General features: G+C 35.1%; 1 protein-coding gene across 1 annotated transcript in view; it reads right to left on the reverse strand.

Moving 5' to 3' along the window:
- The window catches only part of LOC150087251 (m-AAA protease-interacting protein 1, mitochondrial-like), a 45,836-nt gene extending 29,922 nt beyond the window's left edge, over nt 1-15,914 (reverse strand). Inside the window, exons 1-3 of the mRNA XM_090371914.1 lie at nt 15,451-15,914; nt 12,665-12,736; nt 34-160 (exon numbers count right to left, since the gene is read on the reverse strand). Coding sequence (XP_090228040.1) covers nt 34-160; nt 12,665-12,736; nt 15,451-15,840 — 589 coding nt within the window. The 5' untranslated portion in view covers nt 15,841-15,914. The remainder of the gene's footprint in view (nt 1-33; nt 161-12,664; nt 12,737-15,450) is intronic.
- Nucleotides 15,915-16,134: the final 220 nt, after the last annotated feature.

Genomic DNA, 16,134 nt, shown 5'->3' on the forward strand with positions numbered 1-16,134 from the left:
TATATATATATATATATATCTTAACACACTTACCAGCTATGCTTTGCATGTGAATTCCTTGAATAACAGCAACGTAAATACTGTCAATATTCAAATTTAGTAATTCCATTTTATTTTTTCCAAGAGTGGTGTTAAGATTACTTATCAATTCGGTTAAGGCCTAAAACAGAAAACAAAGAATATATATGTCATAATTTAATTCATTAGTGTTTTTTTTATTTTTAAAAAATATAATCATGAAAGAAAAAAAAAAAAAAAAGAAAAGAAAAAAGGAGAATGATAAAATATACCCTTTTACTGAGAAACATGTTAAGTAATAAGACTTCATAAATAATCTATATTACATTTATAAACTTTTAGTGTCTCAATAATAGTCTAATAAGCACAATTAATCTATATCCAATAAAACTTTCAGAGGAATGGTATGAGTTTAAATATTGAAAGTGGGTTAGCGTTTACTTTAAAATTTTATATTGGATACAGTTCCCCAAGGTGTTTACATTCTCATTGTAGCTGTGTATGATAGCGGATAAATCAGTTCCACAGTTTAGCAATAGAAATGTTTATGTTTTTTGGCAGCAGTATGAATTCAACTGTGTAATATGTATAAACTGTATTTTCCTTTTTTTGGGGGGGGGGGATACACTCACATGCTAAGACAATGGGATAAAATGCATGAAAGAACAAGCTTTTTCTACATTTTGGTCATAGAAAAACCTTTTAATGTGACCTTTATGTAAATAAATTTTAAGTAACTGCATTATACTGAAATAATAGGTGGACAGTGCAGTGCTGAGTCAGTTTGGTGAAACGTAAGCACTGGGAGAACCAAGTTGAGGGTAGGAGTGTGTTATAGTGTGTTATGAATACAACAAACAACTGTACAGGGTGGGCCAATAGATCATATTGTCTTATAATGGGGGATTTTTAACTTCCCAGATATAGACTGGAACTTGTGGGTTGGTCACCCACACACTAGCAAGACTTTTGTGGATTTATTGGATGATTGTTTTCTACAACAGCATGTTCAGGAGGCAGCCAGAGGGAGTAATACTCTTGATCTGATTATCAGCAGTGATTCTTCAGGATTAAGAATCTGCAGATAAAGGAACCATTAGGTGGCAGTGATCACAGTGTATTGATGTGGAATTTACTTAAAGATGATCAGGGATAAAAGCAAGGGTTATTGCTTTTAGAGTGGTCTCAGAGATTTTTAAAATTCTATACAGTTGGACCAATTGATGATGTTACCAACAGCAAATTCTAAATGGGAAGCATTCAAGGAATTAATCTTAGATGCTACTAGGCTTTTCATACCAACTAAGAAATACTGTTCAAGGTTAGGCCTAAATGGATGTCAGATGACCAAATGACCTACTACTCTTCTTGTGGTAGAGAAGAAAAATGCATGGGATGAATATAAATTATTCAGGGGACACAGATGCCTATGGTACATATAAGATAGTCTATAATCAAGTCACAAAGGATGTTAGGCAGGCAAATGCAAATTACAAGAAATCTTTGGCAAAAGATGCAAAGAAAAACAGTAAAGACTACTTATGTGAACTCTAGAAGGAAGGGGATGAGTCAGATTGGTCCACTTGACATCAATGCTTCGATTGTTGATGAACCTGCTGAGGTAGCTGACAAACGAGTATTTTGCATCTACATTCACACATGAGGAAGTCTGTAGGGAAGTGGAGGCCAGAAGCTTATCAACCTCTGGCAGGGAGTTAAATCATTTTGTAATAACTGAGAACAAAATGGAGGAGAAATTGAACATAAGAAAGGCACCTTGGGTGGATGTGATCTATTCAGTTATATTAACGGAAGCAAGCAAACCCTTAGCCATAATTATGGAAGCTTCCTTGGACTCAGAGGAGGTTCCCATGGACTGGAGATGTGCAAATGTGTCCCTAATTCACAAAGGGGATCAAGGGGTGACACAAGTAATTACAGACCTATTAGTTTAACTTTTGTATAATAGAGACTGTTTAAGGAAGCAATGCAGGATCATCTAGACAAAACTGCAATTATAGTTCAGACACAGCATGGGTTTGTTAAGGGGAAGTCTTGTCTGACCAATTTGATTGGATACTATGAGGTGGTTACAAAGGAACTGGGAATTGTGCAGTTGGATATGAAGTTCTCTGAGGAGTACAGACAAGCTGCTAGAGCAGATCACAGAGTTTTGTCAATGATATATAGCAGGGGTGGCCAACTTAATTTGTGATGCGATCTACTTTTTTTCTTCAAAATGTGCCGTGATGTACCATCTCAAGAATTTCATTGCACATGGTTAAAAAAGTTAATCAACACCTATTGTAAAATGTTGTTTTTAAATTTAAATACAATTCAGAATTCTTATTTTAAATTCATATGTATATAAATTTTTAATTTATGCAAAGTTTGTGTTTTAATGTCATCTGTCAAGCTTTCAAAATCGGGGATATAGTGTGATAAGGACAACCGTAAAGAATCATCTTCTGTATGCAAGTTTGTAAGAGTCAAGCGATTCTTTGTCTTTGGTTTTTTTTTTTTTTTTTTTAAATACAAAAAGGCCGATTCACATAGATATGTGGAGCCAAAACAGGAATTTAAAAGTTCACTGCATTTTTTTTACATTTAGGTGGTTTTCTCGGCAAACATATTTCCAAGAGTCTTTTTCTGATTATCTGGCTTTCAGGAAGATATCGTTTCGCAACGTAATAATTTCATTTTCAAGTAATATTTTCTCCATATGAAAAATCTCCGCAATTTATTTCGTATCTAAGTCGACATTAAACGGATAAGAAATATGTTGAACAATGTCTTCATTTCAAAATCATCCAACTTTCTCAATTTCAGAAACATATTTCTCACTATTAAATTCAAAAACAGGATATCTTTGCAAATGAACTTGCATATTTACAAAATGATATATATTTTTTTCTTTGATATTCTTAGCCATTGCCAAAATTTGATATTTATATGTAGAAATATTACTAATCATGCCACCCACATTTTTATTTTTATTTTTTCCTTGCAATTCCAAATTCAGATCACTTAATTTACTGGTAAAATCTGCCAAAAAAGCCAGACCACACAACCACTTCTTATCTTATAGCTGCTGATAATCATCTCCCCTTTGATCAATAATTTTTTTTTTAAATTTCATTCAGCAAATTTCGAAATCTCTGTAGAAACTTACTCCGACTCAGTCACCTCGCATCTGTGTGTAATATCAGATCTGGTTCATTTTCATCGAGTTGCATTTTGAAAAGTCTCCTTTGAAGAGATTGTCCTCTGGTGGAATTCACAACTTTGAAAGCTATGTCCATAACACTTTTAGTATTTAATCTTTTGCTGGCTAAAACTTGTTGGTGGATGATACAGCGGTAACTTAAAAAATCTGGGAATTCACAATCCTTTTGGCACAATGTGATGAATCTGTTAAGATGCCCTGTCATTGCTTTGGTTCCATCTGTTGTTATTCATACGAGCTTAAATAGTGGTAATTTAATTTTTTCAATAAAATTTTTTAATGCGTTAAATATATCAAGAACTCTAGTTTTTTCTTTTAATGAATAAAACCATACGAATAAAAACTAGCAATTGAGCTGTATCACTTACGTCTGTAGATTCATACAGTTGTAAAGAAACGGACCACTATTAGCAATATGAGCTCGCAACTGTTCATTCACATTTTTTCGATGCGTCGCATCGCAGTATTTCAAGATAATTGCAAATCTTGAGGAGCACTTCTAATTTCATTTTTGTTCTTAAAATTTTCAAAAAGAGAATCTGTTATTTCTAAAAATACGTCTTTGATGAATTGACCATCAAAAAATGGTTTGCATTTTTTTGCAAGAAGATCACTCACTTTAAACGATGCTACAGTTACTACTTTAGGTTGTAAATTAGGTGTCATGAATAAATTTCGTTGTGCGAATAATCTGGATTTAAGTTCTTTTAATTTATTTTTTCTAAGGTCACTATTAGGGGGAAAATCCGATTGGTATTTACCATGGAGTGCGTTCAAGTGCCTTTCTAAATTTCCTTTTTTGGGTCTAGCCATGGAAGCATTGCAAATCAAACATTTTTCTTTTATCATTACATAAAAGTATTCTAGTTCCCACTCTTGATGAAAATGATACGTTTTACTCTTTTTTGTAGTATTCATTTTAAATCAAGGGATATTAAATTAAGGTATGAGTACTGTCCAGTTATTAATATTAAGTAAGCTAAATAAGAATTCGACACATACACTATGCTCTCCACAACGTAACTGCGTGAGTTTTCACTAGACAAGCCTAGCTGCTGGGCGGCAACAAGAGTAGTCACGTGGTTCAACGGATTTGTAATAAGCGTATGCAGTGGGGCGTATAATAATAATAACATTTATATTTTGACTAATATATTTTTATATATGTTTAAAATTCGTCGTGATCGACTGAAATTAAAGCCGCAATCGACTGGTAGATCGCGATCAACTTGTTGGCCACCCCTGATATATATGAATTTTGCTAGCAGAGACAAGGAGGTGATTATACCTTTGCATAAGCCAATGGTCAGGCCACACCTTGAGTACTGCATACAGGTCTGGAAGCCTCATTTTAGGAAGGATGCAGAGTTGCTAGAACAAGTACAGATAAGGGCAACAAGATTACTGAGAGGAACAAAGGGGTTCTCTTACCAGGAGAGACTTAAATTCTGTAAGTTGCAGCATCTGAAGACTAGGCACATGCTTTGTGATCTGACTGAGTTGTACAAGGCTTTGAATGGTTTGAGCAGGCTCAATGCTGATGGATACTTCCACTTGCTCAGATTAAGAACCTGAGGGGACATAGATTCAAATTGAGGACAGGCAGGTGTAGAATAGATGTGCAGAAGTTTTCCTTTAGCCAGCTGATTGCTATCAACTTCCACAACAACAGATTTCCGTCTGTTGTTGTGGAAGTTGATAGCTTAAATAAATTTAAGGCTGAACTAGACAAACATTTGGAGTGACCGGATGGATGAAATGGGAAGGTTTTTTTTTTTTTTTTTTTTTTTTTTTTTTTTGGCTGATGCTCTGTAACAGTGTTTCCCCAACTGTGTTCTGTGGAACACTAGTGCACTGTGAGAAGTCAACAAGTGTTCTGTGATAAATCGTAATTAATAATTAAAAAAATAAAATAAAATAAATAAATTTTGCATATTTGTAGCATACACCACTTTTGTATCATTATAATGTTTAACATTACTTTTTTTCCATTTATTAATATACTGGAATAAACTATAATCAAACAGACTACGGAAGACTATTTTGGCAGGCTTTTGCATAGAGAATTATGCGTAGAGGTAATGACATCTACAAAAAAGTAGCAATGTAGTGATCTAATATGCCATTCATATGCGATTTATCCTGGAATACAAGGTTTGTAGCAGAGGGAGAAGTGAACCGATACCATAACTAAACTCACTTTCTTGTATACATTTTTTTTGATAATTATCAGTATTTTGAAATATTATTAAAATAAATGACCATGGATTTGTGGTTGAAAAAAGGAACTTTAAAACGAGAAACAAGTACTTCTAGTATTGCAACTGTGGTCAATGAAAATAAACACAATATTGTCACGCTTCAAAGTGAGGATTTCAATTCCTTCAAAAAAATAGGAATCAAAAATCTGAAGGGAAAAAAAGAAGAAAAGACCAAAACGAAAGTATGATGACAGTTATTTGAATTTTGGCTTTGTTTTGGAAATAAAGATGCTCCTGATGCACAGTGCGTCGTATGAAATAAAATAATAGTAAAGAGTTCTTTATTACCTACTAAACTTGTGTTTTGTAAGTGTTCCATAAATATATTGTGAGAAGAAAAGTGTTCCGTGACTAAAAAAGTTTGGGAAACTCTGCTCTATAAGCTTGCTTTCTTGTATCATATGCCTCAACTAATGCTAATGCAAAAAATAATTTTGATATCATATACTTGGATTTCAGGAAAGCTATTGATGCTGTTGCACATGAACTACTGTACAAATTGGAGCAGTATGGCATTAAGTGCAAGTTGCTGTCATGGATAAAGGGATGGTTGAGTGGAAGAAGACAGAAGTGGTAATCAATGGAAACTGCATTTCGTGGACTAATGTTATTAGTGTATTCCCCCAGGGTTCAGCGTTGGGCCCACTGTTCTTTTCTATATTTATCAATGATATTAATGATGGTATATCAGGCTTAATGTCCAAGTATGCAGATGATACGAAGGTTGGCAGGGTTGTTAATGACAATAATGCTAGTACACTACTGCAACAGGATCTGAAAAAGTTGAGCAGGTGGGCTGAGATATGGCAACTGAAGTTTAACATTGACAAATGTAAAGTACTGCATATGGGTAGCAGTAACTCCAGAGTAATGTATCAACTGGGTAGTACTACACTCAGGGTAGTGGAGAATGAAAAGGACCTGGGAGTAATTGTCTAGTCAGATATGAGGTTGCTTTCCAAGGCAATTCAGACAGGCTGCAAAAAGTATCTCATGGTGTCTTGTCATGATATACAGGAATTTTGCTATCAGGGATAAGGAGGTGATTATACCCTTGTATAAGGCAATGGTCAGGCCACACCTTGAGTACTGCATACAGATTTGGAGGCATCATTATAGGAAGGATGTAGAGCTGTTGGAATGAGTACAGAGAAGGGGCGATGAGATTGGTGAGTGGAACAAAGGGTTGCTGTTACCAACAGAAAGGCATAAGTTCTGCAAATTGTAGCTTCTGGAGACCAGGCAACTGCAATGTGATCTAATTGCAGTGTATAATGCCTTGAATGGTTTGAGCAAGCTCAATGCTGATGGGATTCTTCCTCTTGCTCAGATTACTAACCTGAGGGGACATAAATTCAAATTGAGGAGAGACAATTGTAGAATAGATGTGTGGAAATTTGCCTTTAGCGAGTGGATAGTTGGAACAAACTTCCATCTGTTGTAGTGGAGATCAACAACTTAACAACTTAACTAAGTTCAAGGCAGAACTGGACAAATATTTGGAGTGAATTGATGGGTGAAATAGAAAGTTTTTTTTTTTTTTTTTTTTTTGGCTGATGCTATATAAGGTTGCTTTCTTGCATCATATGCCTCTACTAATGCTAATAGGGGAGGCTTAATATTTGTCTAAATAAGAGAGTATTATACAAGATGTGATAAAGTTTTGGGAAACCAAACTAATATTTGAGAAATAAAGCTTATCAGCTGTTTTGGATGGATCTTATTTGAAGTTGACTCCTTGACACTCCTGGAAACAGCAATTTCAAAGGAAGTTGACTTCTTTCAGAATTACTAGTTTCTGTGGTAATATTCTAAATAATTTCCTCATTTTTGCATCTCTGGCCTTTTGAGGAGCTTTGAGCTTGGGGAACAAACAAACAACAACAAAAAAAAAATAAATAAAAAATAAAGGGAACTAAATCTGGTGGGTGTGGCAGATGAGAAACCACAGTGATGGAGCACCTTGCAAGAAATTCTTGAATGGAAAGCAGTAAGTGTGCATGGGTATTGTTATGATGCAAGCACCAAATTCTCCAAAGCCCACTTTTCCAGTTGTTTTCTCTGAATAGCATCATGCAACTACTATAAAACTTTTTTCAGTATTTCTGGTTCACTGTTTTACCAGGTGGGACAAATTTGTAATGAATATTGCCCTTAGAATCAGAAAGTACAATAAGCATGATCTTCACATTTGATCAAGATTGTCTTACTTTTTTGGGCCTTGGAGAAGAGTCTTCCAGCTTTTGCTTCTGAGTCATATTGCCATAATTCTTTGCCAGTAATAATGGAGGGAACAAAGTATGGATCAGTATTAGCACATTGACAAAGGGGGCTGTAAGCTTGGGACACGCAACAACTTCTTGCTCTCCAAGGTTAGGATGTGCGGTACAGACTTGAATGAAATCTGTTGCATTCCCAAATGTTTAATCTGAAATTGATTGATGTGCACTACCATTAGAAATACCAGTTTCACTAGAAACTTTGTGAATAATTAAAACACCAATCATTCTTGACCAGATCAGCTCACAAACAGGTTTTTGAGATTAAAAGGCAACCTGAGCAAGGATCACACTTCAACTGACAAATAGCTATCTTTTAACCCATTCACTGCCCCAATGCAAATTTACATCAAAATGAACTACAGTTTTTGTGCCTTAATGCATGTGTCCATTCAATTGTGGTTGGTAAATTAGCACTGTAAAAGGAGTGGCACATGAAATAAAAAACTGAGTGATACTGGCATACCAATTGAACCATGGGCTATTTGTATTACGCTTGAGATTTTGCTTAGTGTCAATTGCACTGTCTAGAGAGTGCTATAAGAGCTGTATACTTGGTTCACAGTTTTATATATTCTTTGCGTATGCTAAAGTTATTTTTTCTAGTTTAGTATTTTTCACAAGAAGAAAATGTAAAATTTTTTGAAGATTATTCTTCTTGAATTTTAATTCTTTAGTTTGTGAAAAATAAAACATCCTTAGTATCTAAGATAAAATTCAGTGTAAAAAGTATTTTCCTATAAAATCTTACCCTAAAGGGTTCTTATAATGGATCCAAAGCCTGAGACATCAGGACTGAAAAGGAAAATAAGTTGAAGTGATGGCACTGAATCAGCCCTTTATAATATTATGACACTGAAATAGAATTCAATTCAAGTGATGCAGATTCTGAATCTCATTCAAATGTATCTGTTGATGTTAGACGCTATAAACAATTTTGAGCTGCTTGCAAGTAATGAAATTTTTCAATTGTTTGTGAACAAAACCAATGCTTATGCAGACACCGTAAAATGTGAAGCAGCTGTGAAAACTGGCTCACAAATAAATGCATGGAGATGAAAATTTTCTTGGGACTAGTTCTTCGCGTAGACAATTTGTGCTCCAAAAATCCAAGATTATTGGAAAAAAGACCCACTTTTTGCAATGAAGTGCTTTTCACATTCACAAGAAGAAACAGATTTTTAATAATAATGAGATGCCTGCACTTTGCCCAAAATGTCAAACTACCTACAGATCGCCTTTTTAAAATCTGGCCTTTATTGTTGTTTAATTAAAAGCAACAGTGGTTAAAAAAAGAAAAAAAAACAAGGAAAAGCTTTTCCCTGACATAGATTATATGCATTTGCATATAATCTGATGTCTATAATTATTCTGTTTACTTCAAATATAAAAAGGTCTCCAAAGCCACTTTTAGATGAAGAAAAATTGTATGCTGTGAAGAACTACAGAAAACCCATTACACCATGTTAAATGAAAATAATAAATTGTTACTTTACCTTTCATTTAAAGTTACAATTTATTGTATTCATTAGCAGAGTAATGTGGTTTTTCTATGATTAGTTGTTCCTATGCCATGTCAAATTCTTTTATTTACTACATCATCATCATCATCATCATCAGCCATTTTCAATCCACTGCAGGATGAAGGCCTCTCCAGCAACTTTCCAGTTCCTTCTGTTTTGAGCACTGGACATCCATTTACTACCCACAAACTCATGAATTTCATCTATCCATCTCCGCCTTTGTCTTCCAGGTTTTCTTCTAGCTCCTCTTGGATACCATTCTGTTATTTTCTTAGTCCATCTGTCATCATGTCTTCGAGCTATGTGTCCTGCCCAAGACCATTTTAGTTCTTTAGTTTTGATAAGAATGTCCTTTACTTGAGTTTGTTGCCTAATCCATGTGTTTCTCTTCTTATCTAACAGTCTTATTCCCAATATGATTCGTTCCATTCTTCGCTGTGTGGTTCTCAGCTTCTCTTCCATTCTTTTGGTGAGTGCCCAAGTTTCACTTCCACAAGTCATGGTGGGGAGTATACATTGGTCCATTATTTTACGTTTCAGACAAACTGGGATATTGCTCTTCAGTATGTGACTATATTTCCTGAATGCTATCCATCCAAAATTTATTCTTCTCTTGACTTCCAGCCATTTATCATTATTACAGCTAATAACTTGTCCCAGATAAGTATATGACTCCACCTTTTCAATTACTGCTCCTTCAATCATTATTTCCCTTTCTGTGGCATACTTGTTCATCATTACTTTTGTTTTAGCCATATTCATCTTTAGTCCAAAATCCTTACTAGCTGTGCATAACTGATTAAGATTTTCCTCTAATTCTTTGGGATCATGGCTTATGACCACAATGTCATCTGCAAATCGTAAATGGTTTAGGTACTCTCCGTTCACATTGACTCCTTTCTGCGACCAGTCTAATCTTCTGAAAGCTTCCTCAAGGGCAGCAGTAAACAGCTTCGGAGATATTGTGTCTCCTTGTCGAACTCCTTTCTCAATTTTAAATTTCCTACTGTCTTTGTCTAGTCTAATAAAGGAGGTAGCACTCTCGTATATTTTCTTCAAAATCATAATATATGGGGTATCAATGCCTTGTCTTTCCAGTGCCCGAAACATTGCCTTATGATGTATGGAGTCAAATGCCTTTTCATAATCCACAAATGCCAGGCATAATGGTGTTTTATATTCATTTGCTTTCTCCATTAGCTGTGATATTACATGAAGGTGATCCATAGTTGAGAATCCTGTCCTAAAGCCAGCTTGCTCTTTCGGTTGATTCTCATCCAGTATTCTTTCTAATCTGTTAGTAATGACCCTTGTGAACAACTTGTAGATGTGGGATAACAAGCTAATTGGTCTATAATTTCCAATTTCTGATTTATCTCCTTTCTTATGCAGCAAAACTATGATTGCATTATTCCACTGCTTAGGGGTCACACCTTTTCTAATGCACTTTGTGAAGAGCCTTGCCAGTTTTTGTGTTATGCCTCTTCCTCCCAATTTTAACAACTCTACAGTAACTTCATCTTCCCCCGGGGCTTTCTGATTCTTCATTTTCTTCAATGCATGTTCTACCTCATCAGGAAGAATATTGGGTATGTCGTATGTGTTGCTAATTTGCAATCCATCTTCCCCACTGCTGGCATCATTCCCCTGCTCCTTGTATAATTCTCTATAGTAGTCTTCTGCTATTTGAATTATGCCTTCTCTGCTGTTTATAAGTACACCATCGCTATTCTTCAGTTTCAGTATCATTTGTCTTTCTGTATTACTGCTCATGGCTGCTGATTTAAATCCTTTGTTTTCCCTTAATGCTTGTTCTACTTTTCTTGTGTTAAATCTTCTTATGTCCTCTCTGAGTCTCTTTCTAATGGCTTTGCATAACTCAGTATACTCAATTTTCTCCCTGTCAGTGTTTTTCTTGCTTTTCATTTGTCGTCTTCGGTTCATCATGACAAGTGTTTCTTGACTAATTTTTTCTTCTTTGGATTTCTTTTTCCCTGTAGGTTTCTTGGGCTTTATGACTTTCAAAAAGTTGTAATATTCCTCGTCGATATCTTGGTCCTCAGCAGTCTGCAGAAGCTCATACTTGTTCTTAAGTTCCAGTACATACTGCTTTTTCTCCTCTTCTGTTATCTCAAAGACCTTTGTATTATTTACTCGAGTCAGTTTTTTCCTTTCCTTTCCTACATCTATATCAAGTGTACATCTTACCATTCTGTGATCACTTCCAACATTTACCTTATTCAGGACGGTGACATCATTCACAATATATCTTCTGTTAGTGAGGATGAAGTCGATTTCATTAGTTGTTAATCCATTTGGACTCTTCCATGTCCACTTTCTGTTCACCCTTTTCTTGAAAAAAGTGTTCATTACTGACAGTCCTTGAGATTCTGCAAATTCCACAAGTCTTTCACCTCTTTCATTTCTTTCACCAATTCCAAAATTTCCTATAGTTCCCCTTTCTGTGCTGTTTTGTCTTTTTCCAACCTTAGCATTGAAGTCTCCCATAATAATAGTGTAGTGGGTTTTCTGCTCATCTAGAAGACTCTCAATTTCAGTGTACATTTCTTCAACCTCTTCATCATCATGGCTCGATGTTGGTGCATAAATCATTATAATCTTTAGCTTGTATCTCTTAGAAATCTTGAGTATTAGTCTTGACACTCTTGGTGATGTACTTTTGAATTCCAAAATGTTGTTTTTAAAATCTTTATGGACCAGAAACCCAATTCCACCTTCACTCCTTTCACTGTTTCCATTGGTGTACAGCAGATTTCCACTTGATAAACTTATAAGTGATTCATTTCTTCTTCTTGTTTCAGCCAAACCGATGATATTCCAATTCACATTTTCTAATTCCTTTTCCAGCTCTAATATCCTGTCTTCACCGATGAGTGTTCTTACGTTATAACAGGCCAAGTTCAGTTTCCGTGCATGGCAGCCTGGTCGTACCCAGAGATTCTTAGCACCCTCTGCTTCCACTCTAATCCTCTCGCTGCCGTAAGAGGGAGAGTGAAAGCTGCTGGGGACTGAGGGCCATTTGTTTCGTTGTGCTTTCATATTGCTGGAGGGGTTGGTCTTTTCCTCTTCATGCTGACCAGGCATCTTGAAGAGAACCACTCTACACGTTCGTTGCCACCTAAGTGACGTAACAGGGCTTACCATCGAGAAGGTGTGCATGAGTGGATTTTAGGGAGGCAGGCCAACCGGACTTCTCCTAAATCTTCTGTAATAGAGAGATATTGGATCCATCAGTGTTTTAGGCTGAGTGTTTGATAACACACAGGATACCTGTTTATTATTTACTGCATAAGATAATAAATATGATAAAAGAGTGACAATTATAAAAAAACCAACCTTCTCTTTAATCAGACCTTTCAAGTCTTCTAGCTTCTCCCTTGTTAGAAGTGATAAAATAGTAACAACTGCCTGAAAAAAAAAAAAAAAAAAAAAAAAAAAAAGAAATATTAGTGTAGTAAACTCTAATTTAGTTGGTTCCTAAATAATATGAAATCCTAATAACAATGATTTATCACATAACACTTTTATTCTAAAAATACTATTCCATTTGAAAATAGCAAAATATTAAAAGGTATAGTAAAAGTCCTCCAACACAAAATCTTATATGTGATGAAGTAAGAATTTAGCAAAACAAGTATTAGAAAAAGCTTTCTAAGCTCCTGAAATGCACAAAATATATCATACCAAAGGAAGCTGACAAATTAAAGGGCTGTCTATCAAAAATTTCTACATGTTTATAAAGCAAAAGGGGCACATATGTTTTAATAACAAAAATAAACTCCTTTAGAAAACTCCAGTTACAAGATCCATTTCCAGCTTTCATTATACTATATTTCCTGCATACACAGCTGGGAAGCATTCTGACAGACAGGTCATTTGAATGTGTGCTATTGAGAATGTTCAATATGGAGCACAGACTATTAGGAGTTAGTGTCACTAATGCAAATTTGATTGTATTGAGTCAATGCACAAAAAAATTAAACATCTGAACAGCTATTTGTTTATTTCTGAAAATATATCAGACAATATAGAAAAGCTACATATCATATTTAGGGGCCACAAATTCAAATTACAGGGACAGAGGTTTAGACTAGATTGTGGAATGTTTTCTTTTAGCCAACAAGTTGTTGATTACAGAACAAGTTGCCTCCACAGGTAGTTGAGGTTGATAGTTTCAAGAAATTTAAAGGTTGATAATTACTATGTGAGGATGGAAGTGCACAATTTAATGTAAAATATAAAACAAATAATTGCAATTATCTAAAATTTCAGTAAGCTGTATTCTCTCTTCATCACAGATTTCTACGAAACACTGCATGTAATGCGCTGGTCAAGTACATGTACACAAATCATGCAGAAACCGTTTGTGTTTATCAAAAAAGTTCTAGCTTCGTGCCATCAGAAGGTGCAGTCAACACTTTTGTTAGGTATTAGAACACAACTGACCACCAGAATAAATATGTCAGCCTCTCAGAATTCCACCACTTATCATATTTCCTGATTATTGTCTACTTAAACAGACCAATACTGAAGCCACGGTCTACCTGGCACTTAAATGCCAGGAAAGCTGGCTGGGACCACCTAGTACAATAAATAAATAAAAAAACCTGCCTCCTTGAAAAATACTTAATTCTCCATCTCTGATTATTCAAGTTATTCAACATTGTTGCCTGATCGGGATCACTTTTTTTTGTCCCCTTTCCACATGTACTGAGCTGTGGCATAAATCACTTTTAGTGTGTCTTGCAGTATTTGTTTCCCCATTTTATCGTTAATTAAATATCTGCGAGTTTCTGATAATGTAGACTACAGTCATGACAGGGTTTGTCTTACATGACATCGCTTTGCTTTGAAACTATGATGGGATGACTTCAGACCACTCAAACATAATTGCATATTTCACACATCCTGGGAAATCTTTAGATGGAAGAGAATAGAGATGGACATTGAACATTGATTTCAGTCTATACTTGAAAAATATCTCTTGGTATAAATTAGTATAAAAAGTTGTTTAGTACTCTTTTACTGCTTCTCTAAACACTTACGATTTGGCATTCAGATTTTTAAAAATTAATTGGTCACACTAAAAACAGTTGGGAAAAAATGATGTCCAAGCACATCACAACCACCTTTGCAAAAACAAAATCCCTCCTTTACTCTTGATTAGTTATAATCAAGTATAATTAAAACTAATTATAACTAATCTATAATTATAATTAATGTATAATCTTGAAAGCAGTATTCTTGTTAAAATTGACCATTCTGATTTGCTGCACTTTATTGACTCAATCATTGTTCATTTTACTTATTGTAGCTCTTTGCAAGAAAGCAAGCTTATACATCAGCAAGCAAAAAAAAAAAAAAAAAACATTTCACCCATCCATTTGCTCTAAAAGTTTGTCCAGTTCTTCCTTGAATTTATTTAAGTTGTCAATTTCCACAACAACAGATGGAAGTTTGTTCCAGCAATCAACTACCTACTGGCTAAAGACAAATTTCTGCACATCTATTCTACAAATAGGATCAAACAATGAAATAATAATACTTGAACAGGACTGAAGTGATAGTTTAAATTAGCACCAAGGCAATACGACCTATGAAGCACTGGTTCTTGGTGTTGTAAACTGTGCATTTTAATGCACAGTTTGTAGAGGATGTCTCATAGGCTGTAAAATCCTTGCTCCTCAGTGAGAGAAAAGCCAACTTAACCCTCTTGAAAATATTTCAGTAGGTTCGCTATCCAAAGTTTGAATCCACTAATGAGATTCAAACTTTTGATAGTAAGTTATATTTGTTGCTGAGGCATAAAATCTTAACTCATTATCGGCCGCCTGCTGCTCACTACCACCACAGGTAATTTGAAGCTCCCCTATGTCAAAACAAACGCAGATTGTCTTCTTGATGCTTTCGCTGCAGCGCTCTAGTTTGATAGGTGGTATTCTGTAAATATTTGAAAGTACTGTAGTTCTGAAGAGAATAAGGTCGGCAAAAGCTGTTGCGAAGGGAAACCTGTAGCGAGTTACTTAACGCAAAAACGATACGTTAAAACTCTGTTTCTGATAGGAACACTTCACAAATTACCTGATATAGGATCTTCTAACATCCATGGATAAAAACATTACCTGCTTTGCTGCCCTGATGAAGTTCTTTTGGGAAAACGAGGGGTCCCACTGCTGTTTAAGTAGAAAAATATCCAGCTTAACGTTTAACCACCGAATAGGGTTATATAAGTACACTGGTTTTAAATCTACGTATTTGCGATTTTCCTCATAACATTTGTTTGATGAATGAAAGCATGATGAACTTTGCACATTTAAAAAAATTAAGGTCCTGTAATTCAACTTTGTCTGCGGAAGATATCCAAACCAACTACTTCGCGTCCGAAGTTGTTCGTGGACACTAAATGTTCGATAATTTTCTGATTTAATTTTGTACCGATTCAAACTAATGCGAAGTTCTGAGATAAAACGAATGTTTCTCTCACACAGATTACGATACAATATAACCGACATTTAAATATACCGAATAGAACAAATAAGCATGTCTCAAACGAACTGATAACTGTAAGAGGTACTACTCTTTTCTACTTTACTGACAACGAAATCATCCAGCGCCACCAAGATATCAAATCCTAACACTAAATAATATCAACAAATGGATGCCATGCAGCGAAACCTTGAAATGATTCTTATCAATGTAATTTGGACTTCTTTCTTATTCAAAAAAAAAAAAAAAAAAGTCATATTGGGGTTACTGAAAACAAACTCATGCACCCATGTCTAATATGCACATTCTCTGGTAGTTTT

Source organism: Mastigoproctus giganteus, chromosome 4, assembly GCF_048544385.1.
Source record: "Mastigoproctus giganteus isolate SK-2022 chromosome 4, ASM4854438v1, whole genome shotgun sequence".
Classification (NCBI taxonomy): Eukaryota; Metazoa; Arthropoda; class Arachnida; order Uropygi; family Thelyphonidae; genus Mastigoproctus; species Mastigoproctus giganteus.